The sequence below is a fragment of the Hylobates moloch genome, unplaced genomic scaffold (assembly GCF_009828535.3).
Source record: "Hylobates moloch isolate HMO894 unplaced genomic scaffold, HMol_V3 SCAFFOLD_18, whole genome shotgun sequence".
NCBI classification, from domain to species: Eukaryota; Metazoa; Chordata; class Mammalia; order Primates; family Hylobatidae; genus Hylobates; species Hylobates moloch.
This window is the reverse complement of record NW_026652293.1, coordinates 70103536-70131130: the sequence shown is the minus strand read 5'-3', so window position 1 is coordinate 70131130 and position 27595 is coordinate 70103536. Positions and strand designations below refer to the sequence as shown.

General features: G+C 37.6%; 1 protein-coding gene across 6 annotated transcripts in view; it reads right to left on the bottom strand.

The window, feature by feature from the left end:
* The window catches only part of RYR2 (ryanodine receptor 2), a 799701-nt gene that overhangs the window by 279315 nt on the left and 492791 nt on the right, over positions 1-27595 (bottom strand). For all 6 annotated transcript variants that reach the window (XM_032137647.2, XM_032137648.2, XM_058430777.1 and 3 more), the window contains 3 exons: positions 19529-19688; positions 17471-17618; positions 1039-1247 (listed from right to left, as the gene is read on the bottom strand). In XM_032137647.2, the coding sequence (XP_031993538.1) occupies positions 1039-1247; positions 17471-17618; positions 19529-19688 (517 nt within the window). The remainder of the gene's footprint in view (positions 1-1038; positions 1248-17470; positions 17619-19528; positions 19689-27595) is intronic.

Sequence of the window (27595 nt, the reverse complement as noted above, 5' to 3'; positions counted from 1 at the left end):
CATCCAAACGTTAAATCTCTCCATGATTGCTTATTTATTCTAATTTTATTTTTCTTGGTTAAAACGTAGCTTTTTCCCCCTTATGTGAAAAGGAAAATAAATTCACTTAAAAAATAAAAAAAATAAAAAGAAGACTTTAAAAAAATCTATGATTTTACCAATCAAAAGTGACTATTATTATCCTATTGTGGCTATAAGCATATATACATTGTTGTTGTTATTATTTTTTGTTTGTTTTGAGACAAGGTCTCACTCTGTTGCCCAGGCTGGAGTGCAGTGGTGTGATCACGGCCCACTGCAGCCTCGACCACCTGAGCTCAAGCAATCCTCTCACCTAAGCCTCCTAGGTAGCTGGGACCACAAGTGTACACCACCATGCTCGGCTAATTTTAAATTTTTTTTTTTTGTAGAGACAAGATCTTACTTTGTTGCCCAGGCTGGTCTTGCACTCCTAGCCTCAAGTGATCCCTCCGCCTCAGCCTCTCAAAGTGCTGGGATTACAGGCGCCTGGCCCATATTACTGATCAAAATATTTTGCATGTGTAAAACAATCTTTAAACATTTATAAATATATAAATATCAAAATAAACACCTGACCAGCTTCCATCCAACTTAATAGAAATTACCAATAATGTTGAAAATGAAAACCATTTGTGATTATAAACAACACTGCTTTAAGCATTGTAGCTATTAAATGTTTATACAAACATACCACTAATTATAGCCTAAAGATAAACTCCTGATGTGGAATTGCTGTGTCAATGTATATGCATTTTTCCTCTATATATGTATCTTTAACATTTTGATAGACAAAGATGATTTACCTTTTTGATAACCATGGAAAAGCAATGTCTTACTTGGTGAATTTCACTGTATTCATGGATTGTAGGGAAGGGTTTTGAGACTACGAGGACAAAAGCTCTCCTATGAAATATTTTTCCACGTTTGTGCTGGTATTGTGATGCTACCAAGAGGAAGAGCAGAGGTGATGAGCCTCCAGCACGTACAGATGACTGGTACAGGACAAAGTCCACTCACCTTGAAGCCATCAAAGGCAAAGGCACGTTCATCCGAGCCAAGCTCCTGATCCGGTTGGCAACCAGGCCGACTCCAACCAACCCTCATGTCTCCAGCAGTGACCGTCTCAAATTCAAAATACCACCGTCCGGCCTTCACTGCATAGGTCTTCTCAGCACGGAAGATTCGGAACCTTTCCCCAGTGCCACTGCACACTTCGGCTCTGGCTGCTGGGAAATGGACAGAGATTTCTGGTGGTCATTGGATGGGGAAGTGAAAGAGAAGGAAAGATATCATCAATAAAAGAAGGAAAGATAAATCATGACTTTAGTTATTCAACGTGCAGCGATGATGATAATGATACCTTCTTATCTTCTTTCCCATTTTACCAAGTGCTTTCTGATCTAGGATCAGCCACCGTCAGAACAGCTGGGTGAAGTGGAAAGCGTCAGGGCTTGCGCTGAAGAGACTGGGGAATGAGCCTCTTGCTGCCAGGGTTGGTGGCGTTCCCTCCACCAGCCTAATTTTCAGGAGGGAACGACTTTTCTGTAGAACAAAACCCAAGTGCCTTGGTGCTTTGGTTGTGGAGGATGAGATGGAAAGAAGACAATAAGAAAAAAGATCCGAACTGTTCTGCATAAGAAATGAGTAGACATTTATGGGTGAGAGAGAAGAGGGAAGATGAAGCAAGGAAGAGAAGAGAAACAGAAATAAGGGAAAGTTGTAAACAGTGGAGAAAAGTAACAATAGTATCAATAGTAAAAATTTCCCTACAGGATGGTGATGGCTAAGGAACTCAAATGTGATGCAAAATTTTTCCATTCTCGCATACATCTTCACTGTGATCGGCTATACATACAAATGCTGTATTTAAAAGATCGGGGGAATAAAAATGAAAAGGTCAGCATCCAACATTAGGACCAGTGTGATGCAAAAGGGGGAAAAGTATCCATAGGAAATGAGATACGGGTGAGATTGAGAGAGAGGGGGGATTGAGAGAGAGGGGGAAGCCTCAGAATGAGGAACCCAGAGCCAGAATGAGGATGAGAAGGTAAGTCCTTCTGAAATCACAGGGGAGGGGAATGAGTGTTCATTGAATTGCCATCTCGAAGAAGGTGATCACCTCAGCTAACATCCAAGTTAGATGCAGAGGAGGAAATTTCAGACTTGACCAACATCGCACAATTAAAAATGGTGGAATTTGGGAGCTGCTTCATGTTACAGCCCCTCTTCTTCCTACTTTGCCTCCAATAGCTGGCACAGAGTTACTAGATACTGGTTAAATGCTAGTTTTCAGCCAGGTGTGGTGGCTCACAGCTGTAGTCCCAACACTTTGGAAGGCCAAGGTGGGAGGATCGCGCCTGGGCAACATAGTGGGACCCTGTCTCTACAAACAGTTTAAAAATTCAGCCAGACGTGGTAGTGCATGCCTGTAAGTCCAAGCTCCTCAAGAGGCTGATATGGAAGGGTCACTTGAGCCTAGAAGGTCGAGGCTGCAGTGAGCTATGGTCATGCTACTGCACTCCAGCCTGGGTGATAGAGTGAGATCCTATCTCAAAACAAAACAAAACAGACAGACAGACAGACAGACAGAAAGAAAGAAGAAAAGAGAAGAGAAGAGAGGAGTTCCTATTTGTTTCTCCTTAAGATTTGGGAAAGACTTTATGCATAATAAAAATTTAATAACATTCAATCAGTGACTTGGTATGATCAAATTAGAAATATAAAAATAATCTATAGAAGCACTAAAGGTTGTTAATAAACATAGAGCTAGGTCATATGTAACTATTTAAAATTAGATGAAGTAAAGCAGTGGAGACAACATGGCTGTAGCATGAGATGGCTCCCTATCACACAGGCTTAATTAATGAAACGATCAATAACTGCTTTTTGATAATGGTGGTAGTGATTATTGAATGTAGAACTAACTGAATCTGCTGGCTAATGCTTCAGAAACTAGCTTAAGTCTCTGAATCAGAGAAACATCTCTATGGTTAAGGGTAAATTCTCATGCTTATTACTTGGTAAGTAAATATATTTTGAAAAATAGGATTGTAAATGTTTTGAGAGAAAAAAATTCTATCAGATTTTATGATATTTAAATATCAGATTTTATGATATTTAAAGGTAGTTTGTGCTATTAAGAAACTAGTTCTGGCTCACACCTGTTATCCCAACACTGTGGGAGGCTGAGGCAGGCAAATCACTTGAGGTCAGGAGTTCGAGACCAGTCTGGCCAACATGGTGAAACCCTGTCTCTACAAAAAATACAAAAATCAGCAGGGCATGGTGGCATATGCCTGTAATCCCAGCTACTTGGGAGGCTGAGCAGGAGAATCGCTTGAGCCCGGGAGGCAGAGGATGCAGTGAGCCGGTATCGTGCCACTACACTCTAGCCTGGGCAACAGAGCAAGACTTTGTGTTAAAAAAAAAAAAAAGAAGAAGAAACTAGTTCTCGGTGCTGCAGTACTAAATAAACAGGAAAGTCAAATTTTTACTCAGTATTTCCTCAAAAAACAGATTACTGATAAATTGTTTCCTTAAAACATGCCTGTAACCTTCCCTAAATGAACCTAAGAGATATTAAATATGAACTATAAATTACACAAAAATTTGGAGATTATTTTCAGGGAAGAAAAAATTATCAGATAGTTATCTTTATTTTTAATTATGCTGATATTTGTGAATAAAATATTACATTACATTCTAGTATGCATTAATAGATGTAACTCCTAATTTTCTAAATATAGAATTAGTATATACTATAGTTATTATACATTATAAAAATTATACTATAGTTTTTTTGGAAAACTAAACTACTGAAAAATACCAGGTTCTCTTTTCTCTGTTTGGTTTCTAATATATCAAGACCTCACAGATATGTATAGTGCACTCAAGTAATGCAAACTAATTTTAATACTAGCTCAAATCAAATATTTTAGAAGGCAAATTTGGTATAAAAATATAATAATTTCCCCAAAAGCCCCCCTACAAAATTCTCTTGGAATTAAAACATACCAGTAATCCCCTTTATTACTATAGGGAATGAAAATAGGGGGTACTATATGGAGAACATACTGCAGTAGAAACAACGCAGAACTTCTGAGTCCTAATATTCTTCTTCCTGGCCCTAATGCTCTGCTATTCTTATGCTCATTGATGATACTCAACCTGAACTTGAAACAAACATGTGGTTCACAGATTCATGCAAGGGACTTCACAAAAAAAAAAAAAAAAAAAAAAAGTACTCCTCTTTTTCTTTTTTAATCTCTGTGGATTTTCCTATTTGTTTGTTTTTGGTTTTTTTTTTGAGATGGAGTTTTGCTCTTGTTGCCCAGGCTGGAGTGCGATGGCACGATCTCGGCTCATTGCAACTTCTGCCTCCCGGGTTCAAGCAATTCCCCTGCCTCAGCTTCCTGAGTAGCTGGGGTTACAGGCATGTGCCACCATCCATGCCCAGCTAATTTGTTTGTATTTTCAGTAAAGACAGGGTTTCACCACCTTGGTCAGGCTGGTCTCGAACTCCTGGCTTCAGGTGATCCACCAGCCTCAGCCTCTCAAAGTGCTGGGATTACAGGTGTGAGCCACTGTGCCCGGCCGTATAGTATATATTTATTAAGTTAGTTTAGGGTTGTTTGCAACCACTTTTTAAAGAAGCAACAGTTCAACATTATACTTCTTGCTAAAATACTAATACAAAGTGAAATCTGGGTTTGTAGGAGTTTTTTAAAAAGATCCAGGCAATCTGTAACAAATTTACTTTGCATACCTTGTAGCATCAAGCACCTGAGCCACAAAGTACGTGCTCCATATATACCTGCCAAACTGTATCTAGAAACAAAGACTCTTCCGGGCTCTGGATACAGGAGCCCAGACGAATAGCTAATGGGTAGCATCCTGTCAAAGGCACAGAACTCCCCCCCAAACATCCTTCTGCTTTGCTCGATTTTAAACATGATCTATTTATGTGTTTGATAGGCAATTACAACTCATGTAAGTGTGTTATATAAGTGATTTTATACTGTGATAATGAATATAATAATAATGGACATTTAAAAATGAATAGTTGGGAGACATATTCCTGTTATACATTATCAAGCCTGTTGGTATTCAAAGCAGAAACAATTCGGGAATTACATTATTAACTAACCACCTCAACATTAACGCCAAGGACTGAGAAAAGACTGTGCTCCCCGCACCTCCCAGGCACGACACACCACCAACCACCTAACTAGGGCCTAAAACGAGCTCAGGAGATCGAGACCACGGTGAAACCCCATCTCTACTAAAAATACAAAAAATTAGCCGGGCGTGGTGGCGGGCGCCTGTAGTCCCAGCTGCTCGGAGAGGCTGAGGCAGGAGAATGGCGTGAACCCGGGAGGCGGAGCTTGCAGTGAGCCGAGATTGCACCACTGCACTCCAGCCTGGGCGACAGAGCGAGACTCCATCTCAAAAAAAAAAAAAAAAAAAAAAAAAAAAAGGCCTAAAGTAACCATCCACTCTGCTCTCCAAACAATACAGCTAAGAAAATATGTGCCACTAGAGGGCAGTCAAGATCTAACTATACATTAAAATCATAAGTTACAAGAAGCTATAAGAAAAAGCTAAAATTTTATACATATCTAGAATCTTTTAGGTCTAATGATAATACTTGATAAAATTATTGGTATTAATCAGCCATCCTTTCAACCTTCTGGTATTATTTTGGATAAAGCAATTCAAATCTTGATTAAACCTTGTAGTAAATAAGAATAAACCAAACACCGCATGTTCTCACTCAGACAGCATTAGGAGATATACCTAATGCTAAATGACGAGCTAATGGGTGCAGGAAATCAACATGGCACATGGATACATATGTAACAAACCTGCACATTGTGCACATGTACCCTAAAACCTAAAGTATAATAAAAAAAAAAAAAATAAATAATTTCCATTTTCAAATGCTTTAAAATATTATTGACAACAGTAATCCAAAGATACTACAACTCAAATACAGAGTTCATGTTTTATCTGGAATATATAAGCATTCTCCTAAGAGAAGATAAATTATAATTCTGATTAATTACATAAGGCTTGATTCAATTTTATTAAACTTTATAAAATTTATAAACCTTGACTTTTTTTAAATGTCAGCAACAGCAGTATAGACTATTATAAATTAATGTTTTTAATCTCCTCTTAGTGATAATCAGACTGATTTTGCTTTATGCTATAAAATCTCTCAACATCTATCTTTTAATTTTTATTCCCACCATCCTTGTTCAAAAAAAACAATTTTTCTAAAGCCTCCCAACTGGTCTATCTCCAAGCACTGCCCCCTCCAATCTGTCCCTTCCCACTGTTGCCATAGTTATATTGCTATTGTAAACTGTGATCACACATCAAGCTCTTGCTTTAAAACTTCCTGGGGCTGGTACTCCTTATACAAATTTATCCACATTTCTTAGCTGAGTTTGCAAGATATTCCATATTTTGTCCTAATCCTTCTACCTTCATCTATGTCTGTTCTCTCTCCCCATCTGTACCCTATATTTTATCCTAAGTGGACCATCTACCCTTTCTCAACTCTTTCTACACTTAATCACATCATACGTACTTTCTTTCTAGTAGCGATGGCCTTTCTGACACTAATCTCTACTTGTTGAAATTTTGATCCTCTCAACATCTAACTCTGAAGACATTTTCTCCCTTTACTGATTCCTGATCCTTTCAACATCTAACTCTGAAGATGTTTCTCCCTTTACTGATTCCTCCTATTGGAAAATTAATCTTTCTTCTTATGTCTTTTCCACAGAGATCACCTGCTTCCCTACTACGAAGCACGCTGTTATATCCTGGCACATAGTAAACAATAAGCATAATCTCCGCTTCTATTGTAGAATATGCCACTCTATTCTCATTGCTCACTGCTCACATAACTTCAGTAAAATCGAACCTTGTCAAACACCTGTTAGTGGCTCTATCTCTAAATTCTTAAAATACAGAGATTGTGTGATCACCATTGTTTCCTCCCTGTTTTTTCATTTTCTTATACACTCACTCTTCGAACTCATTAGATTCCTTCATTCTTCCATTCCCTATATAACTTTCCATACTTTCTTGCCCTTATTAACTTTTCCCCTACTTGCTCTCTTAACCCCAATTACTGTCCAATTTCGCCACCTTCACTCTCAACATCTATACCTGCTCTGCTGAGTTCCCAGAAAACACATGCACAGAACAGACTGGCACCACTAACTCACAGTCTCTAACCTCAACGGGACCATCAATGTTTCTCCACAATGTTTTTATCTGTTTGCAGTCTGCTCTCTGTTCCATCCCACAAAACAGCAATTTTTAATCTTTATTGCTGAGTGACATCAGCAGAAATGGTAGAGAAAGAACCTCCAAAAATCCTCTTCTCCACAGAATTAATGAGAACACTGGCAAAAAATTATGCAAATGAAATTTTTCATAGCTCTGGAAATTAACTAAAGGCTGGCAAAAGCCAGGGAGTGTTTATTTGATAAAAATGTCCAAATGTTGGTAAGAACAGCAAACTAGTGATGTTTTAATTTGCTCCTGCCCCATCACCCTCTCTCTAATTCCATAGCATATTGAAAACCAAAGGCCCCTCAATCATAGTGAAAATCAGCTACCCACAAGCCCTTGTAGTGAGCAAAACAGAGCTGGAGTTCCTCCAAATCCCAGTTCCCAGATAACTGTCTTTATGTTCCTTTTCTGGAAAATTCCATTGGTAAGACTTGTCTTTATTCCACTTGACTTAGAGCTTGCCCAGTGCAAATAGTCGTTTCTCCAAGGACATTTGTTGAAAATCATCTGAGGCAATTTGTTAGCCTTGCAGCTTTGTGAGGCAGCAGTAACAGTTGAGGCAAACAGCAACTGACCAAAAAGTTTGAAAGGAAAAGCTGGGGAGTGAAATATCCATAGTGGGATGTGAGAAGCACCAACATATTCCTGGGACTCTAGAAGGCCATGCTCATGCCCAGGGCTGTGCATGTATTCAGGAAAAACCTGAGAAAGCTAACACCTCTGAAAGACCTTAAGGCTCTGCACATGCAGTAAGAGAAAGCTGATGCGAAATTACAAATTGCCTGGTTGAGTGTTGAAGGCATGTGCCAACATGCTCACATTACATTGCCTCCCCTTTGGTAAAGACTGGGAGACTTATCGGTCCTAGGCATTTAAAGAAGTCTCTGTCCTACCATTAGCTGACCATGAAGCTAATGAAACTGAGACTTCAGTAGCCACACATGACAGGCAACACAGTCTCTACTAAACTAGTTTAGAAAAATTACTAAGAAAGCAAACAACAATGGCAATAAACACAACAACAAAATCTGAAATACAGGCAAATACAGAGTTACCAAATTACATTATTTAAAATGTTCAATGTTTCACAAAAATTGTGAGACATGCAAAAAGACAAGAAAGTATGTCCCATGCATAAAGGGGGAAAAAGCAGTCAATACAAATTATTCCTCAGGAGGCCGAGATGTTGGGCTTATTAGACAAAGACTTTAAGTTAGGTATTTTAAATCTGTTCAAAGAACTAAATAAAACCGTGTGTAATGAACTAAATAAAAGTATGAGGCCGGGCACAGTGTCTCATGCCTGTACTCCCAGCACTTTGGGAGGCTGAGGCAGGTGGATCACCTGAGGTCAGGAGTTCGAGACCAGCCTGATCAACATGGTGAAACCCCGTATCTACTAAAAATACAAAAGTAGCTGGGCATGGTGGTTGTCCAACTCTGTTCTGCCCACTCCAGCCGCTTGTGGGTGGCTGATTTTCACTATGATTGAGGGGCCATTGGTTTTCTATGCCATAGAATTAGAGAGAGGGTGATGGGGCAGGAGCAAATTAAAACATCACTAGTTGCTGTTCTTAGCAACATTTGGACATTTTTATCAAATAAACACTCCCTGGATTTTGGCCAGCCTTTAGTTAATTTCCAGAGCTACGAAAATTTGATTTGCATAATTTTTTGCCAGTGTTCTTATTATCCCAGCTACTTGGGAGGCTGAGGCAGGAGATTCACCTGAACCCGGGAGGTGGAGGTTGCAGTGAGCCGAGATCACACCATTGCACTCCAGCCTGGGCAACAAGAGCAGAACTCCATCTCAAAATATATATATATATATAAAAATGATGCTTCACCAAATAGTGAATATCAATAAAGAGGCAAATTATAAAAAAAGAACCACAATTTCTGGAGTTGAAAAGCACAGTACCTGAAATTAAAAATACACCAGAGGGCTCAACAACAGATTTGCACTGACAAGAATCAATGAACTTGAAGATAAGTCCATTAGTCAAGTATGAAAAACCGAAAAAGAAATGAAGAAAGATAAGCAGAGCTTCAGAGGCCTGGGGGATACACTCAACCATACCAACATACACATGATGGAAGTCACAGACTGTAAGGAGACACAGAAAACAGAAGAAAGAATGAATAAATAATGGCCAGAAGCTTCCCAAATTTGATGAAAAACATTCATTTATACATCCAAGAAGTACAATAAACTTTGGGGATAAACTCAAAGAAATTAAAACTAGACACATCATAATCAAACTGTTCAAATCCAAAAACAGAGAGAGAATCCTGAAAACAGCAAGAGAGAAGCAACTCATCACATACAAGGGACCCTTCAAAATATTAGTGTCAATGTCTTATCAGAAAACATAAAGGCCAGAAGGCAGTGGGATGATATATCTGAGTACTAGAAGAAAAAATAATTGTTAGCTGAGAATTCTATACCCAACACATCTTTATTGCTCTCTTCAAGGCTTCAAATCCAGTCCAGCCTTCCCTAACTTCTACTCCTTAGGAAAATAAACTCATTTTCTATTTCAACCTGAAGATAATAATCGTACAGTAGACTGCCCTCAGCTTCCTCCTGATTTTCCCTGTACACAGGTTTTTGCAGCGTCTTCAATCTTTACTTCTTTCCTACTTACCTTAGGGGAACAAGTGTTGTTGTTCCTTTTATATGAGGCCAATCCCTTTACTCATGCTCTGAATTTCATTCCCTTCAACCTTCTCAGTGACCACAGTTCATCAAGCTCCTCTTACTGTACTTTCAACCTCTCTCTCTCTTAGTGTAAAAATGTCCACATTTCCTTCAGTTAAAAGATGAAATCTTTAACCCTCTGTTTCTCTCTAGCAATAGTCTCACGTTTGTATTTATATATGTAATTGAATCCTGGTATATTTGTTGAGTTGTCTCACATGCACCTCAAACTGAAGATGTTTACAATAAAACTCAGAATCTTCCCACTACCCCATGTCCATCTGCTCCAATTCCTGTGTTCCCAACCAATGTATATGTACTTGACATCTATCAATCCAGAAACTATCTCAGATGCCTCCTTTGTCCTTCTGCTGATTCTACTTCTAAATGCCAAATAATTTTTTCTGTTCACAGTATTGCCAAAGACAAGGCCTCCAACACTCCTCATCAATACTTCTTTTTTTAGTCACCAAACTGCTGTCCTCATCTCCAGTTTTGTTTACATTCAGCCTTTTTCCTAAAGAGCCACTAGAATCATTCTTTAATTTAAAAAAAAAATCTGTTTCAACTCCTGCCTCCTCTATTTGATCTACTGCCACTTTTCAAACTCCACTCTACATCTGGTCATGCAAAGCTCTCTGAAATTCCCATTTGCAATCCTCCTCGTGTCTCTAAGCCTTTACATATACTATTCTCTCTGCCTGAAATGCGTGAACCCAATTGACTTAGCTGTACCTACTTTGGTGGTTTTAAAATATGTCCACAAATACTTTAGTACACCTCAATTCAAAAAGTGTGGGCTTCATTTAGTGGTTCACTTCTAACAAACAGAATATAATAGAAGTAATTGTAACAAGCATTGCCACATCCTCCTTGTACTCACTCTTCGATATTTCTTTCTGGGGGAAGTCAGCTTCCATGTGAAGGTACTTGAGCATCTCTATGAAGAGCTCTGTGTGGCAAGGCTGTGCCCATCTGGCTGTGTCTTCTGCCAACAGCCAGAGAGGAAGAGAGTTCTTTAGCCAACAGTTATGCAAGTGAGCTGTCTTAGTATCCAATGCTCCAGCTCCAGTGAAGTCTTCAGATGACTTAAGCCCTGGCCAACTTAATAGCAACCTCAGAGACACTATGATCCAGAACCACCTGACTATGCCACTCTCACATTCATAACCCACAGAAACTTTGAGATAACAAATGTTTGTTACTTTTAGCCACTGAGAGGGTTTTTTTTTTTTTTTTTTTGGCGGGAGGGAAAGGGGTAGTTTGCTGTACAGGAATAGATAACTAATATACCTCTTCTTTAAAGATTTCCCTCATATCACCAAGCTGAGTTAAACCTCCTGTGTTATGACTCTTCGGCTTAACACTTTCATTGTATGGTAGTGGTGGCAATTTAGTCCATTTTCCCTATCTACACTGAGAGCTACATAAGACAAAAAGTCGTATTCATCTTTGAATTCCCAGAACTAGGCACAGTAGATGTTCCATATCTATGTGTTAAAATAAAATAGAGTGGCCAGGCGCAGTGGCTCATGCCTGTAATCCCAGCACTTTGGGAGGCCGAGGTGGGTGGATCACAACGTCAGGAGTTCAAGACCAGCCTGGCCAATATGGTGAAACCCCGCCTCTACTAAAAATACAAAAAAAAAAAAAAAAAAAAAAATTAGCCTGGCGTGGTGGCGCGCGCATGTAGTCCTAGCTACTCAGGAGGCTGAGGCGGGGAAAATCACCTGAAATGGGGAGGCAGAGGTTGCAGTGGGCTGAGATTGTGCCACTGCACTCCAGCCTGGGGGACAGAGCGAGACTCTGTCTCAAATAATAATAATAATAATAAAAATTTAAAAATGGAAATGAGAAGAATTGCAAATATGGAAGCAAAATGAAGTGCAGCGTAAGTTGTATAAATATAAACTCCTTTTCTTTCTTCTTAAAATTCACATAATTCATAAGAAAGTAGGTACCCATAAGGTAGCAATATGTTGTCCACAACGGTGTTAGGAAGATGCGATTATTAATATGTAGTGGCTACAAACAGTATAAAACACTGTATGTCATCAGAATCACATCTTAACATTTTACGTATCTGGCATCATTCTGGAGTGAAGTTATCTCTAAAAGCAAATGTATCATGTGTCACTGAATATAGTTTATGCCCTTAAGTGACAATATCTTTAAAATATAACCATCATTAATTTTTTTCTGTCTGGCGTTGTAATGCATATTTCTATGTACAGGGGAAAATGTACTCGTTTTCTTGGATACTGACCACAATTAACTCTTTCCTTGAAGACTCAAGGTTATAAATTCTCTGAGCTGTAGTGTTTTCCCTTATTTTTAGTTATTATCTGTAACTTTAGACATTTATTATTATCTTATTATCTACAAGTCTAGAATTGAGTCAACGAGACTTACGCATTCTCTGTTTGCAATTTTCAGTGAGTATCAGGAAAGCAATCTTGTGAGAGTTCCTTCTAAATGTAGAGTAAATAACTTTCAAAATGTTTGATATTAAGCAGAGTGGGGGAGTGGAAGGAAAATGGGTAATTACATCTGTATTAAGACTATAGATACCAAAATATAAATATTCATGTGTAAACTAATGAAAACCTGGGGAAATCAAATGGTTGATGTGTCAGACTATAAAACCATGTGTGAGTTTTTTCCCCAAAATTTTATCTTTATCATTATGTAAGTATCTTTCCAACCTAAAAATATATTGACTGTCGTCACTGCTACCTACGTCCTCTAGGGATGCACAAATGTTAAAGAATTATAAAGTTAGAGGGAAGCTCAAGAACTCTTCGATTATTACACCCTTCTTTTGCCTAAAGAGTAGTTGAATCAAATATTTGAAAGTATGCAAAAACACTATTGGAAGTACTATATTATCATAAGGCAATATTAGTGAATATTTGTATGCCTGATATATACACTTGTTGATTAGAAAGTACATTTAATAGGTCATTTCAAGGCTGTGAAACCAGGATCTCTTGATACTGTGATTGAACATTAACGTTCTCCATAGGATGCCATAGTCCCACTCAATAATGCAGTGCTTTCCTAAGGTAATGTATGACATAGTCACGCATAACCATGGCAGATCACTCATAATAATCCACGACTGGTGATATGGAGAAACAAATAAATGTCTGAAAGTTTAACCAAAACAAAAGTACATTTAAGATCAATCAACCTTTGAAAAGATTTATAAAATCAATTAATCCCTTAGAGAAGTAATCAAGATAAAAAGAGAGAAAACATCAACTATCAATATCAGGAATGAAAAGGGGGATATCACTAAAGATCCTACAGACATTAAAAGAACAATAAGAACACATTAGTGCAATTTTATGCCTATATATGGCAACCTAAATTAAATGAACTAATTTACAGAAAAACATAATTTATCAAAGCTGACACATGAATAAATAGAAAATCTAAATAGCTCTCAAGCTATTAAATACATTGAATTCATAACAAAATACCTTTCCTATAGGATAAAGCTCTAGGCTCATGGTTTCGATGATAAATTCTGTCAAATATTTGAAAAAGAAATAATATAGAATTAACACAAATTCTTTCAGAAAACAGAAGAGAAAATTTCCTACCTAGGAAGCTAGCTTTACATTGATATCAAAATCTAACAAACACATAATAAGAAAAAAATATATATCAGTGTATTGCCCATAAACTTAGCTACAAAAGTCCTAAGCAAAATATTAACAAATAGAATACAGCTCTGTGCAAAAAAAGGACGGTGCATCATGACTGAGGAGAGTTATCCTAGAACTAGAAAGTTGGTTTAATATTTGAAAATCACTTGATAGTCATGATACCCACAGAATACAGGAGAAAAATACATAATCTGTTCAATAAATGGAGAAAAAAGCACTTGACAAAATTCAAGACCCTGTTTATGATAAAATCACCCACAAACTAAGAAGAATAGAAGGGAATCTCTTCAATGTGATAAAGGACAGCTATAAAAAGCTATACTTAACATCATACTTAATGGTGAAACATCACAACTTTCCCCCTATAAGGCAGAATAAACTCTCTTACCATTTTTATTCAATAGTGTTCTGAATTCTTTACCAGTTCAATAAATCAAGAAGCAAAAAAGCTGTAACAATTGTAAAAGAAAAAGTGAGGTTTAGTTTTTGCAGACCTCATGATTATGTATATAGATAATCCCACTGAATTTACAAGAAAAATAGAACTGACATATAAATTTAGCCAAATCACAGGATATAAGATCAATATGTAAATATCAATTATATATCTCATATTCATGTACAGTTGGAAAATGAAATGAACTTTAAACTAATTTCATTTAGTAGTATCAAAAATATCAGATAAATCTAACAAATAAAGTATAAGACCTCTACTCTGAAAACTGCAAAGCAATGCTAAGAGAAACCAAAGAGGATGAAAATAAATGAACAAATGTACCATGTTCATGAATTAGTTGACTAAATATGGCTAAAATATCAATTCTTCCCAAACTGACCTATGAATTCAACTGTAATCCCATCCAAATCAAATTAACAAGTTGAATCTAAGTGTATATAGAAATGCAAAAGAAGAACAAAAAAACCTTTATAAAAGATGAAAGAAGTTGGAAGACTTGCCCTACCTGACTTTAAGATTTATTATGTGATAAAAATGAAGACAATGAAATATTAGCTTAAGGACAGACATACAGATCAATGGAACAGAATATACAGTCCAGAAATAGACTGACTTATATGTTCAATAGGTTTTGACTAAGATGCCAAGGTAATTTAATTTGGTAAGGATAATTGTTCCAGCAAATGGTGCTGGGACAGTTGGATATTCATCTGTACAACAAATGAACCTTGATCTTAACCTTACATCATACACAAAAGCTAACTCACTTTAGATCACAGACCTACCAGTAAAAGCTAGAATAATAAAACTCTGGAAGGAAACATAAGAGACAATATTCTTGTTTTTGCATAGGCAAAGATGTCCTAGGAACCCACAACTATAAAGAAAAAAATCATAAATGGACTTCAAATTAAGAATGTCTGCTCTTTGAAAGACCTCATTAAGAAAACGGAAAAGCAACTTACAAATGGAAGAAAATCCTTCCATACCTGACATGGTTCTTCTATTCAAAATACACTTTTAAAAACACAATTCAGTAAAAAGGCCAACACAAATTAGAAAATATGCCTCAGTAATTATACTCCCAGGTATTTAGTCTAAGAGAAATGAAAGATTAATTATATTAATTATATACCAAGATTTGTATATGAATATTCATAGCAGCCTTACTCATAATCACCTGAAATTGAAAACAACCCAAATCATCCATCTATAGGAGAATGGATAAACAAACCATAAATTATTACTATTATTATTTAAGGAATGCCACTGAGCAATAGATTTTGTGATATACATAAAACAGGCAAGATCATAAAAGCATTATGATGAACAAAAGAAACCACATATAAAAAATACATGTGATAGTGATTATAAAATCTACATTTATAGGTTACATTTATATGTCTATTTGCTACAAATTAATCTGTAATGATAGAACTTACAAAGTGGTTACTTTGTTGGGAACACAAACTTTCTGGAATGAAGAAAATATTGGAGGTGTTTTCGGTAGTGGTTCCTTTTGTTTCTACAACTGTCAAAATTTACCAAACTGAACACTTTAGATGTGTACATTTTATTGTATATAAATTTCTATTCAATTTAAATATTTCAATTTAAAAACTATTTTTTAAATTGTTTTTAAAACAATTTCGATTTCAATTTAAAAACATAATTATATAGAACTAATTAGCTTTGAGGGTTTATTCTATATCAGAAAATTACAGAAGTCTTTCTGATTGCCATTTTTTGGCTTGCAAGCCTTTTATTATTTATTTTCTTCCCAGTGGTTACAGGGACTCTACACTCTTTGAGACAGGCATCTTCTTGGTATCTTGCACACCTAACAGCATCTGATTCACAATAAGTGTACCACATCTCTGTTGTTACAAAGCTAACCTCAAGATAGACATTATGTTAGCATTATGGATATTACCGTTAACAAGTAGATATGTCATTTAATTTGCAGCAAATATAAGAATCCAGTAACTGATAAGATCTGTCAAGATGCTAAGTATGTCTTTACTCAATTCAAAGGACTAAAATATGTCAGGATGCCTATGCTTAGGATCCTACACCTGCCACTTTAAATGGGAAGACACAGAAGTCCCCGAATTTCAGTTTCCTTATCTGTAAAATGAGCGTAATACAAGTATCATCCTCATAAGAGTTACTGTGAGGATTCAATAATAATTGCAAAAGTCTTAGAAACACTTACATAGTTAATATATAAACTATCATTATTATTTAAGATCCACTTTTATGTACAGGTAATGCACTGAAAATATGAGCCACTAGAATACCTTTGGAATACATTTTTAAAACTTTCCATCAAAAATTACAGGTACTGTGATGAAGCACACAACCCCAATTTCTTTTTTGCCAATTTTTTGAAAATGGGTATTAAACTAACTCAAACTGCAGGAGCAAAGGATTAAAGAGTGGATCATTCTAAACTACATTCTTTTTTTTTTTGAGACAGAGTCTCGCTCTGTCGCCCAGGCTGGAGTGCAGCAGCGCCATCTCGGCTCACTGCAAGCTCCGCCTCCCGGGTTCACACCATTCTCCTGCCTCAGCCTCCCGAGTAGCTGGGACTACAGGTGTCCGCCACCGTGCCCGGCTAATTTTTTTGTATTTTTTAGTAGAAATGGGGTTTCACTGTGTTAGCCAGGATGGTCTCGATCTCCTCACCTCGGGACTCACCTTCCTTGGCCTCCCAAACTGCTGGGATTACAGGCGTGAGCCACCGTGCCCAGCCTAAACTACATTCTTCAGAGGTATTATTTAAGGAAAATGTATTCTTTGCAGAACCTTTAAAAATCCATTGTGTTCAACACATAGTTATTGAGTATTTATTGTAATGTGTTTCCCTTAAAGCAGAATATCACATTAATTAATTCAATGTTGCCTGTACGTGTGTGTAAATGATGAAGGTGGAATTTTGTAAAACACTAGCCTCCACTACAAGCTTATTCCCCAAACCAGCAAAAATCAGCTATTCTGGAGGAGGGCTGGCGGGCTAGGGGAGGAGTTCAATATCATAATCAGGGAGGTACCTATTGATCTCAGACGCTTGAGGAAGACAGGCCCATTTTCTCCGCCCATAGAATCATGAGCGTGCTGAGCCATCCCACTGAGAGGTGGGTCTCATCCCTCAGGTATTTTTCAGGGAATAAAATCCACTTGGCTGAAATTCCACACCTAGACTAGAGAACTCTATCTAGTACGCCCGCTTTTATTCATTTATTTGGCTTTAAAGAACTACTACATGATCTTGCAACCGAAGAAGAGGAAAGTAAAACCAAAATACCATGATCTTGATCCGGTGCTTCCAAGTTGTAGCCGTACCCCAGCAGCGTGCGCACAGCCTCGCGGAGGCTGTCCTTGTTGGATTTCTTGGTTCGGTCATCCAGAAGAGTGTAGGGAACAAGGCGAGGATTTCTTCTGTTCTTTACATCCTGCAGGGAAAAACAGGGTGCAGCCGTCAAAGCAATACCAAGGGCTTTTAAAAATAAGTAGCTACCAAATACATCAAACTTTAAATTCCATGAGAAAAACCTGACCCACAATCCCTGCGTCTTCCCAGGCTGCAAAGTTACCAAAACACTGTCAATACAAAAGATTCAATCAAATGAATAAGCACATGTATGGAAAGCAGGCCCTCTCCATGAGAAGGACAAACAACAATAACAAAAAACAACTTCAGTGATCTCTAACCACTTCCATCTGCCACGTTCACATGGCAAAGGACAAACTTAGAGAACATATAACTTCTGAGTACAGTTCATGGACAGAGTTTTATTCCAAGAACAGCCAAATTAGTACTGGTCCCCCCTCAGTAGTTTTCAGTCAATGAACTTAAGGCTGCTTTCCCCTCTTCAAAAAATTCCAGTGTGTCATGGACCACCCTTCTATGTCCCTAATTGAAAAATATGCATTGGGTTGAATCCACCAACCAGTGAAACTCGGCAATTACAGGGGCACTAAAATGACTATAAAACTCGTAACTTGTCTATTGTACGAGAGGCTCCAGTGTTAAACTGTGGTTAAAATGTGTTGACAGAGAGAGAGAGAACAGGCTATCTTACTATCTTGGCAAAAGGATGCTTAATATTAGAGTACTTCCATGGCATGGGGGAGATGCATCAACTCCTACAAGTGTGTAGGGCAGTATCACTTTGGAAATTACTTCTTTCCATTCACTCCCTGAGACCTGCTGCAGTATTTGCTCAAGTCTCCACATTTCAAGAAGCATAATCAATTCTCAATACTTTAACATAAAAAGGAATTGGGAGGCTGTGGATGTTCCCACTACATCTCCTAAGGGTAAAAAAAAGAAAGAAAGAAAGAAAGAAAGCTATGGAATCAGATAGGGGTTGTTCTGGTAAACCAGAGAATAAATACTGTGTTGTTGTTGTTTTGTTGTTGTGTTGTTTTGAAACAGAGTCTCACTGCAGCCTCAACCTCCTGGGCTCAAGTGATCCTCCCACCTCAGCCCCCTGAGTAGCTGGGACTACAGGCATGTGCACCATGCCCAGCTAATTTTTTGTAGAGACAGTCTCTCACTATGTTGCCCAGGCTGGTCTCAAGCTCCCAGGCTCAAGCAGTCCTCCCACCTTAGCCTCCCAAAGTTCTGAGATTACAAGTGTGAGCCACCACGCCCAGCCAGAAATACTGTTTTGTCTTGTCTTTTCTTCTTTCCCTCTTTCAGGCAAATTTGTACTGAATGCCTAATCCTGAATACCTTAATACCTAAATACCTGAATATCTACTGATGCCTGGAGCAAAATAGTCTGCAACAGTAACTCAGTGGTGAAACCTGAACTGATGCGAGGCTGTTTACCGTCTTTACCCCTCTTTGGTATGACCATGCCTCCCTTGTGCGGAATGAATTGCAATTGGAAGTCAGCTGCCCTACCAAGGTTGTTATGTATATACATGTAATATATCCTCAAATCACCATTCTGCAAACCAAATAAAAAGACTGAATTCTGAAATGTATGTGGCCCCAGGGATTGTGAATAAGGAATGGTGCACCCGTTTTATTATCATTTTATCCCAATCTTCTTACATTTCAAAAGTTTCTCCTAAAATACAGTCTCAGAGAGAGAAATACCACAAAACCATATTATAAGTCACCAGTGTAGTATTATTCATTGTGTGCCTCACATGTGTTCACGATTACAGCCAGAGCTAAGGTCATGTAAGTTCTGGAGTCTAGCACTAAACAGGTGTTTTAATCCAAATGTGCACTACATGTGATCTATATGATACAAGTTTTAGAGTAGTCATTATTTAATCTTTCCTGTTACAAAGTATGCTAACTCCCACTTAAGTCAGTCTCAGACCAATGCTAATTCCCATGTACCTGTTGGATGCCGTAAGTCCAGCCCTGACGGATTCGATCCCGCGCCCACACGTTGTGTGCATTTTCTGCCAACTTGTCCACCATTGCTTCTTGAGACGGGGTGAGTTTGATAAAGCTCAGGTCCATAGGGGCAGGCTTGTATCCACTTGTCAGCTGGTAACTATGAATCAGAGACAAAGAAATTTGTATAGAATTGGCCTTTTCATAAAAATCTCTGTAAACATCATTTTCTGGCCCTACCTCATTGCTGTTGTTCCGTAAACCACAGTGGTAACCACTGGTGAAGTACCAGACAGCAAGCCTAGGTTCCTTTCACTTTAGCTGATAACTGATCAGAAGGAAAAGCCACGTAATCTTTGTGTTTTTGTTTTTACACCAATAAGACAGAAATGAGCCGACTTACCTGTCTCTCAAAGATGAAAACGACCTGTCATTGTTTGTGTTCCTAATAGCTGAGGCTTTTGTATAGTCTAAATCAAAATATTGGTTATTTATTGAAACATTTTAGAGATTTCTCTTCCTGTGAAGTCCTCATTTTTCTTCAACTGTCAAATGTTAGATTAATGTAATATTTATTTCATAAATCAGAGTATCCTTCAGACACTATTTCTTATTCTACAGGGAAATTTAAATGCATTTGTAATTTATTTCCTTATTGTCATTCCTAGTTACATTATTTAGGAAGCCTTTAAATAAGATAGAGACTAGAAAGTAAAGAAAGGCTCAGCTATGCAACCATCTAAAATCTGATTGCATTTTATTTCCCTAGAGTTCAAGGGTCTCTTAGCAGAGACTGCTTCTACATTCTAGGCTGGAGAGAAGGTACTCTTATAATAAAACAGGTATAAGTTTTAATCACTGGAAGAAATACAAAGTTGAAAATATTAACTTTTCAATCCACACATATAAGGGCAATAGTACTGCCCCGTTCCGCACAGACACACAGTGTTTCATTCTATTTGACTACTGAGATTGGCACAAAGCCTATTTTATAACTGCTTTTCTTCCATTCTTCTGTCACTGTTGTATTCTCCACTATTGACTATACCTTGAGGTCAGGATCTGTTTCTGATTCATTTTTCTAACTGCCATTATCCTTAAAACAGTTCCCAGCAGACAACAGCCTTTTCATATATAGTTGTTGCAAAAATTAATTTTATTTACCAAATTAATATAAACATAAATGCATCAACTCAAGAACATTCACTAGGTAATTATGCTGTTACAAAATTAATTACTAAAACATGAGAAAATGCTCTTAAAAATAAATGTGAGAAAAGGCCAGGCACGGTGGCTCACATCTGTAATCCCAGCACTGTGAGAGGCCAAAGTGGGTGGATCACATGAGGCCAGGAGTTCGAGACCAACCTGGCCAACATGGTGAAACCCAGTCTCTACTAAAAATACAAAGATTAGCCAGGCGTAGTGGCGGGTGCCTGTAATCCCAGCTATTCGAGAGGCTAAGGCAGGAGAATTGCTTAAACCCAAGAGGCAGAGACTGCAGTGAGCAGAGATTGCACCACTGCTCTCCAGCCTGGGTGACAGAGCAAGACTCCATCTCAAAATAAATAAATAAATAAATGCTTTTGAAAATAAACTACAAATTCTCTTAAAGATAAACTACTACTCTGGGCTATGACTGGCATCATTACAAGGCAAGCTCCTTGAAAGCAGGGAGTTTGTCTATTTTATTCACAGTGACCCCCCAGCACCTAGAATAGTGACCAATTCATGGTAGGCATTCAGTAAAAATTTGTTGAATGAGTCAATATATTACAGCAATAAATAACTTTTTTAAGGTTGAATACAGTTGGCTTTAGCTTAATTACTTCTATTTTACTATAATACATCCCATATATTATAAGTAATTTATCTATAGGCTGGGCGCAGTAGCTCACTCCTGTAATCCCAGCACTTTGGGAGGCCAAGGCAAGTAGATCGCTTGAGGCCAGGAGTTTAAGACCAGCCTGGCCAATATGGCAAAACTTCATCTCTACTAAAAAATACAAAAAAATTAGCTGGGCATGGTGGTGCACACCTGTAATCCCAGCTACTTGGGAGGCTGAGGCATGAAAATTGCTTGAACCTGGGAGGCGGAGGTTGCAGTGAGCCAAGATTGTGCCACAGCACTCTGGCCTGGGTGACAGGGCGAGACACTGTCTCAAAAAAAAAAAAAAAAAAAAGTAATTTATCTATAGACAAAAAAAGTAATTTTTCTGTAGACAAAGGCTTTACAAATGTTTTGTTTTGAGTAGATTATAATAATTAGGACAAATTACTGGTCTATGTCATTCAATTTACATTCATAAGTTAAATTTATGGACATTAAATTTTGCTCAATTTTAAATAAAAACTCTGTATGGGCAATTAACTGTAGCTTCTGTTTTTAAATAAAGAAGCCATGTGGGAATTTTTTAACAACTTACATAAATCATTGTATTTGACAGACTTCTGACGTTTAAATAGGCAAATCTATAAACTGTAATCACAGCTGAAGATATAAGTTCTTATTTGGAAAGTATTTTCTTTTATTTTAGAATATATAGATATAGATATATTATGTATTTAAATTAAAAAGAAACCCAAAACATTAATATATATATTTTACATATTGTATATTTATGTTTTTGGTGTTTATTTCTGTTCTTTTTTGAGGCAAGGTCTCACTTTGTTGCCCAGGCTGCTCTTCAACCGCTGGCCTCAAGTAGTCCTCCTGCCTCAGCCTCCCAAATTGCTGGGATTACAGGCATGAGCCATCACTCCTGGCATGGAAAGTAGTTTTTTTTATTTTTCAAGAAAAAGCTCCCAATACATTTCAAATGCACCAACAGGTAATCAAGCTAGCATAGTCTAATATCCAAGTTTAACAGTTTGCTGGAGGCAGCCTCAGGGTACATGATGAAGAACCCAGTCTTCTGTACTTCCTTACCTCCCCACAACTACTTCTCACTCCCCACAACCGGCCCATGGTCACCCAGCACAAGCCAGCACACAATCTTCTTTCACATTCCAACAGCCTTGATCCCATCTAGCAGCCACAGAGGCCACACAGATGATGAAGTTTTGATATCCACCTGTGAATCATTGATCGGAGCCATTGCTACCCTAATGAGGGATACATGCATTCCCAAAGAGGAGTGATACTTTCTGAAAACCAATTTTTAATGGTAGACTTTCTAGCAATATCTCAGGGAATGAGGAAGTACTTTTGAAAGGTGGAAGGTGGGAAGGAGGTCCTTCCCAATAAAAACTTATAGACAAGTTCTACTAATGTGTGAAGCTGGATAATATTGACACAATCATTCCTCTTTATTTTCTACATTGTTTTCTTCCCATACAGATTTCTGCTAGAATTGCTTTAATCTGTGATCTCAATGAAAACTTATGGAGATGCATTTGCATGTTTAAGTAGCCCAATAATTTGTTCACATTCATCTTCAGATGTAAACTACACTTTTTTTACTTTCTTTTCTCTATAACCTTGTACAAGAAAGGATTTGAAGCTTAGAATTGTTTTTTTAAATGGCTAATAATCCCATCCAAATTATAGTTACAAACTCTCACTTCACCTGAACCTTTTTATTTCCACCTATTTTGAACAACAAATCATTTGTACAGTGAAAATAAACATGAACATCTATGAAATTCATGGACTTTAACCAATTGTAATGGATAACACTATTGACATCATGAATGTTTCACCAATATGAATTAATGGTAACAGCAATAATTTATGAAACGATTTTTCTGTTCGTAGTACATTCTGACAAAGGAGCTAAGAATCAAATCGTTATATCAAAATGAGATATATTTAAAAGTAAATAAGTACACTTTGACAAACAATGTTCATTTCACCTTATTAATACAATTTAATTAGGTACACAAAGGACAATCAACTGCTAATATGAATTATTATCTTCTTGTGGTTAAAAATAAACAAAGCCTTTGAATCAAATGTAATTGACATGAATCAGAAGCTGAATAGTTTCAAGCAAAATTTCAGATTGATTTCTAAAAAGTTAAAGTAAATAAAAGAAAAAATACTAAAATAACTCTTGGAAAGTAAAATTTTATAGCCACCAAAATGGGAAAAAGTCATATTATTATTATATTAATACAAAAACCATACAGCTCATATTAAGATGTCTCTGTATTACATTCTACTTTCTCAAACACCATGAGAAACTTCTGCCAGAATCAGCCGACAGATTCTTCTCTCCTCCAATTTATTTGCTGAATAGGTATATGTAGCTTTTACCCCCTTTCTTTAAAATGCACATTATCTGTGCCATCAATCATCCTATAAAATTAGCTTATGAGGAATATATATTATATGAGGAAGTTAAACAAATGATTTAATATGTTCACTTGACAAAGTATCAAAATACTTCTATAGTTATTAGCTCTTAGTTTTATTTTGGCAACTACATAATTCAATAAAATAAAATAAAAAAGAATAAAACAACAACATTGAGAGTAATAAAATACCTAACAGTTTAGGCTTCGCTTTCCTGATAGCGAAATTTTTTTTAAATACCTTTGAAAACCAACAAAACAACAAAGATCCTGGCCAACTGTCGATTCTATTTGCATCAAGTCACCAAAGATATAAACAAAAAATTGACAGTGTTTGGCTCCACTGGGGAATTTTCATGTTAAGTTGCAGCTCAGTTCTGTGCTTCATTCTCATCTGACCCACATTTTTCCTAAGCAGGTATTCCAGATGAGCCTTTGAAACAAGGGCTCAGTGTCATGTAATTAAAGGGCCAATTAAAGTGATTTGACAAAAACAAGGCAGAATACCAAAAACAGTAAGCACCAAACTTTTGTTTTTTTTTTAAGCCACCCCCACCTCCCAAGCTTGCTTGTTTAATATGAATCAAGTTAAATGAAGCTCGGAAATCATTATATCGTGAAAGATGTACGGTAAACATGTAAAAGCTACAGCCGAGTTCAGGGAGTGTTAGCTGTAAATTTCAAAGCCAAATCAGCCCTTCAAGTACCTTGGAACAAATGGGAAATCTCAGATGACTGCACACCAGAGACATTAAGAGCAAGTTTTGCTGAAAGCACATCTGCTAGAAATGAATACTAGGCTGACATTTTCACAGAAAGTGTATAGAGAATATTCAGAATCATTCTCCAGAAAACAAATACAGAAGGATTAATTTCCAGAAGGGAGAAAACAAGCATTATATTTCTTCTACTTTTTTACTTTGTTTGTTTTTAAATAAAAACGAGTAATATGAAGATGTGCCCTACTCCCCTGACCCCAAGCTCCTTTTCACTTGAAGGGCTTCCTCCACCCCTCAGCCCCTTTGAAACAAGACCATGAAGTATCCACTGCTCTCAAGAAGGAAGCATTTCAAGAGAGAGAGAGGGAAAAAAAAGCTGTACTTGGCTTTTGGATTTTAAAATGTCTTTGAACATTCAATGCAGAGACAAAGATCTTTACAGCAGGGCCTTGTGATATTAAAATCTCTGCTTTTGAATACCAAAGGAACAAAGCCCTTATGCCTTAGGACAGAAAAGAACAGATAAAGAACCCAGGGCCTCCAGTCTAAGATAGGCTGAAAATTCCAGAGCCTGGAGGAGGGGAGAGTCAGGGGAGGCAAGTTCTCCCCAGCCTTCTGCCCAAGTGAGGACCAGATAGATCGCCGAGCCAAAGTGAGCTTCTATCTTGCTTCCTAGATTGTACTCAGCCAAATGGCAGGGTCTCATAATTTCACAGATCCAGACCCATGAACAGTACAGATATGGTGACAAACTAATTCCAGGCTGATGGGGCTGTGGCAACCCTTCCTTCTCCCTCCACCGATAGGCTGCAATCTCCAAGCAGCCAGAGAGAGCATTCTTAGGTTTCCAGCACTCCTAAAGAGGCCCGGATGAGGCACAGAAGGAACAGTGACTCACAGAGGGGAGGAGGGCACCCAATGTGAACCCAATATCAAATCAGTGCAGAACACATACATCCCGTAAAATGCCAGCAGAGACGAATGAAGACAATTCAGTCGAAGACAGCAAAGTCAGATGAGAATGGGCAAGGATTGAACCAGACCTCCTTATCAGGTGAGTACCCAGAACATAAGCAGCCCTGGTAATAAGAGGGGCATAAATCTTGTATTCAATTTCACCGTCAAATATTCATTCAGCAGTAGAATGCTTTCAGGTGCTATTCTAGGAACAAATAATACACGAGAGGCTGAGGCGGGCGGATCACCTGAGGTTGGGAGTTTGAGACCAGCCTGACCAACATGGAGAAACCCCATTTCTACTAAAAATACAAAATTAGCTGGGTGTGGTGGTGCATGCCTGTAATCCCAGCTGCTTGGGAGGCTGAGGCAGGAGAATCGCTTGAACCCGGGAGGCAGAGGTTGCGGTGAGCAGAGATGGCGCTATTGAACTCCAGTCTGGGCAACCAGAGTGAAACTCTGTCTCAAAATAAATAAATAAATAAATATAGACAAAAATGTATATCTTTATAGAAATTATGTTCCAATGAGGAATCATGTACTAAACCAAATAAAGTATAATATAATAGTATGTTAGAAGATTTAAATGCTATGAAGAAAAATAAAGTAGGAAAGGGGGATAGGAGGAAGTTTGTTTTTAAATAGAGTACAATTTTAAAGAAGTTGAGGGAGACCACTTGAGAAGATGACATTGGAATCAGACCTAAAGGTGAGACTAGACACAGAAAATATTGATATAATTATGTTTGCCCTAAACAAACTAGAATTAATTTATCACTGTCAGGCTGCATTCTGGCTACAAGGCTCATTAGATTTAAACCCTAAATTAAGCCCAATGAGAGAAAATGAAGAACACAGCACGTTGGTGCATTTTTAAGCTTCTGGTCTGTGAAATTTACCCACTACACACAAAAAGAGTAAGGGTTTTTCTTTTCTTCATAATTACAGTGCCTCATCTTTACAGAAAAATCCAACTGTATTTCTAAATCATTTTTCACTTTGGTAAATATTTACAAAACTGAATTTTGCACATGTGTTTGTGTCTACATAAACAGTATACATATGGGTACACATTCAGTATCTAATGCATTCATTTCAGAAAGTCATTTTATATGTGTGTGTGTATATACATATACATGCATCAAGCATATCATTCTCAGCCTTTTATCTGCCCTACTATGCCTGAGAGATATCACACTGTTTCCTGTCACACGTAGTAGCTTCACAGCATTAGGGATAAGGCCGTGTTGGGAAGAGCAGAAAACCTAGCAGTCGTTTTAGAAACCTCTCAGATGATCCTAATATGCTTTTTTTTTTTTCTAATATTTTGAGACGGAGTTTCACTTTTGTTGCCCAGGCTGGAGTGCAATGATGTGATCTCAGCTCACTGCAACCTCTGCCTCCCAGGCTCAAGTGATTCTCCCACCTCAGCCTCCCAAGTAGCTGGGATTACAGGCACCTGCCACCACGCCTGGCTAATTTTTATATTTTTAGTAGAGACGGAGTTTCACCATGTTGGCCAGGCTGGTGTCGAACCCCTGACCTCAGGTGATCCAACCGCTTCGGCCTCCCAAAGTGTTGGGATTACAGGCATGAGCCACCGTGCCCAGCCCTAATAGGCTTTTAAACACTCAAGCAGCCTTTGACTTACGGTGTTTCGTGTTGATTTCATAATAGATAAGTGCTAAATGGAAGTTTAAATAAATGCCATTAATATTCAGACAGGATTTTATTTTCATTTAAATCTACAGCTTTTCGAACAATCTCAAACACTCAATTAGGCATATGAGACAGTGAGGACCACAAGCTCTTGGAGTGAGTGGATTGTTTTTCAGTTGCATATTTCTTTATTGCTATAATAATTTAACTCTAGGCTCATCAAACTATGCAGTGTGTCAAGAGTTTAGCTACAGTAAATGAGGGAAGATGCGTGAAATTAAGAATAGATGATAATGTGTTGTATTCTTCACTGTTTGTTTGTTCTGAGAGGAAAGAGAAAAAGAGGCACAAGAGGAAAGAAAAAAACTGCAATGAATCATCCATTCTTCAAAATTTCTTAAGAAGTTTCCATTAAATTATGTCTATTATATATCAG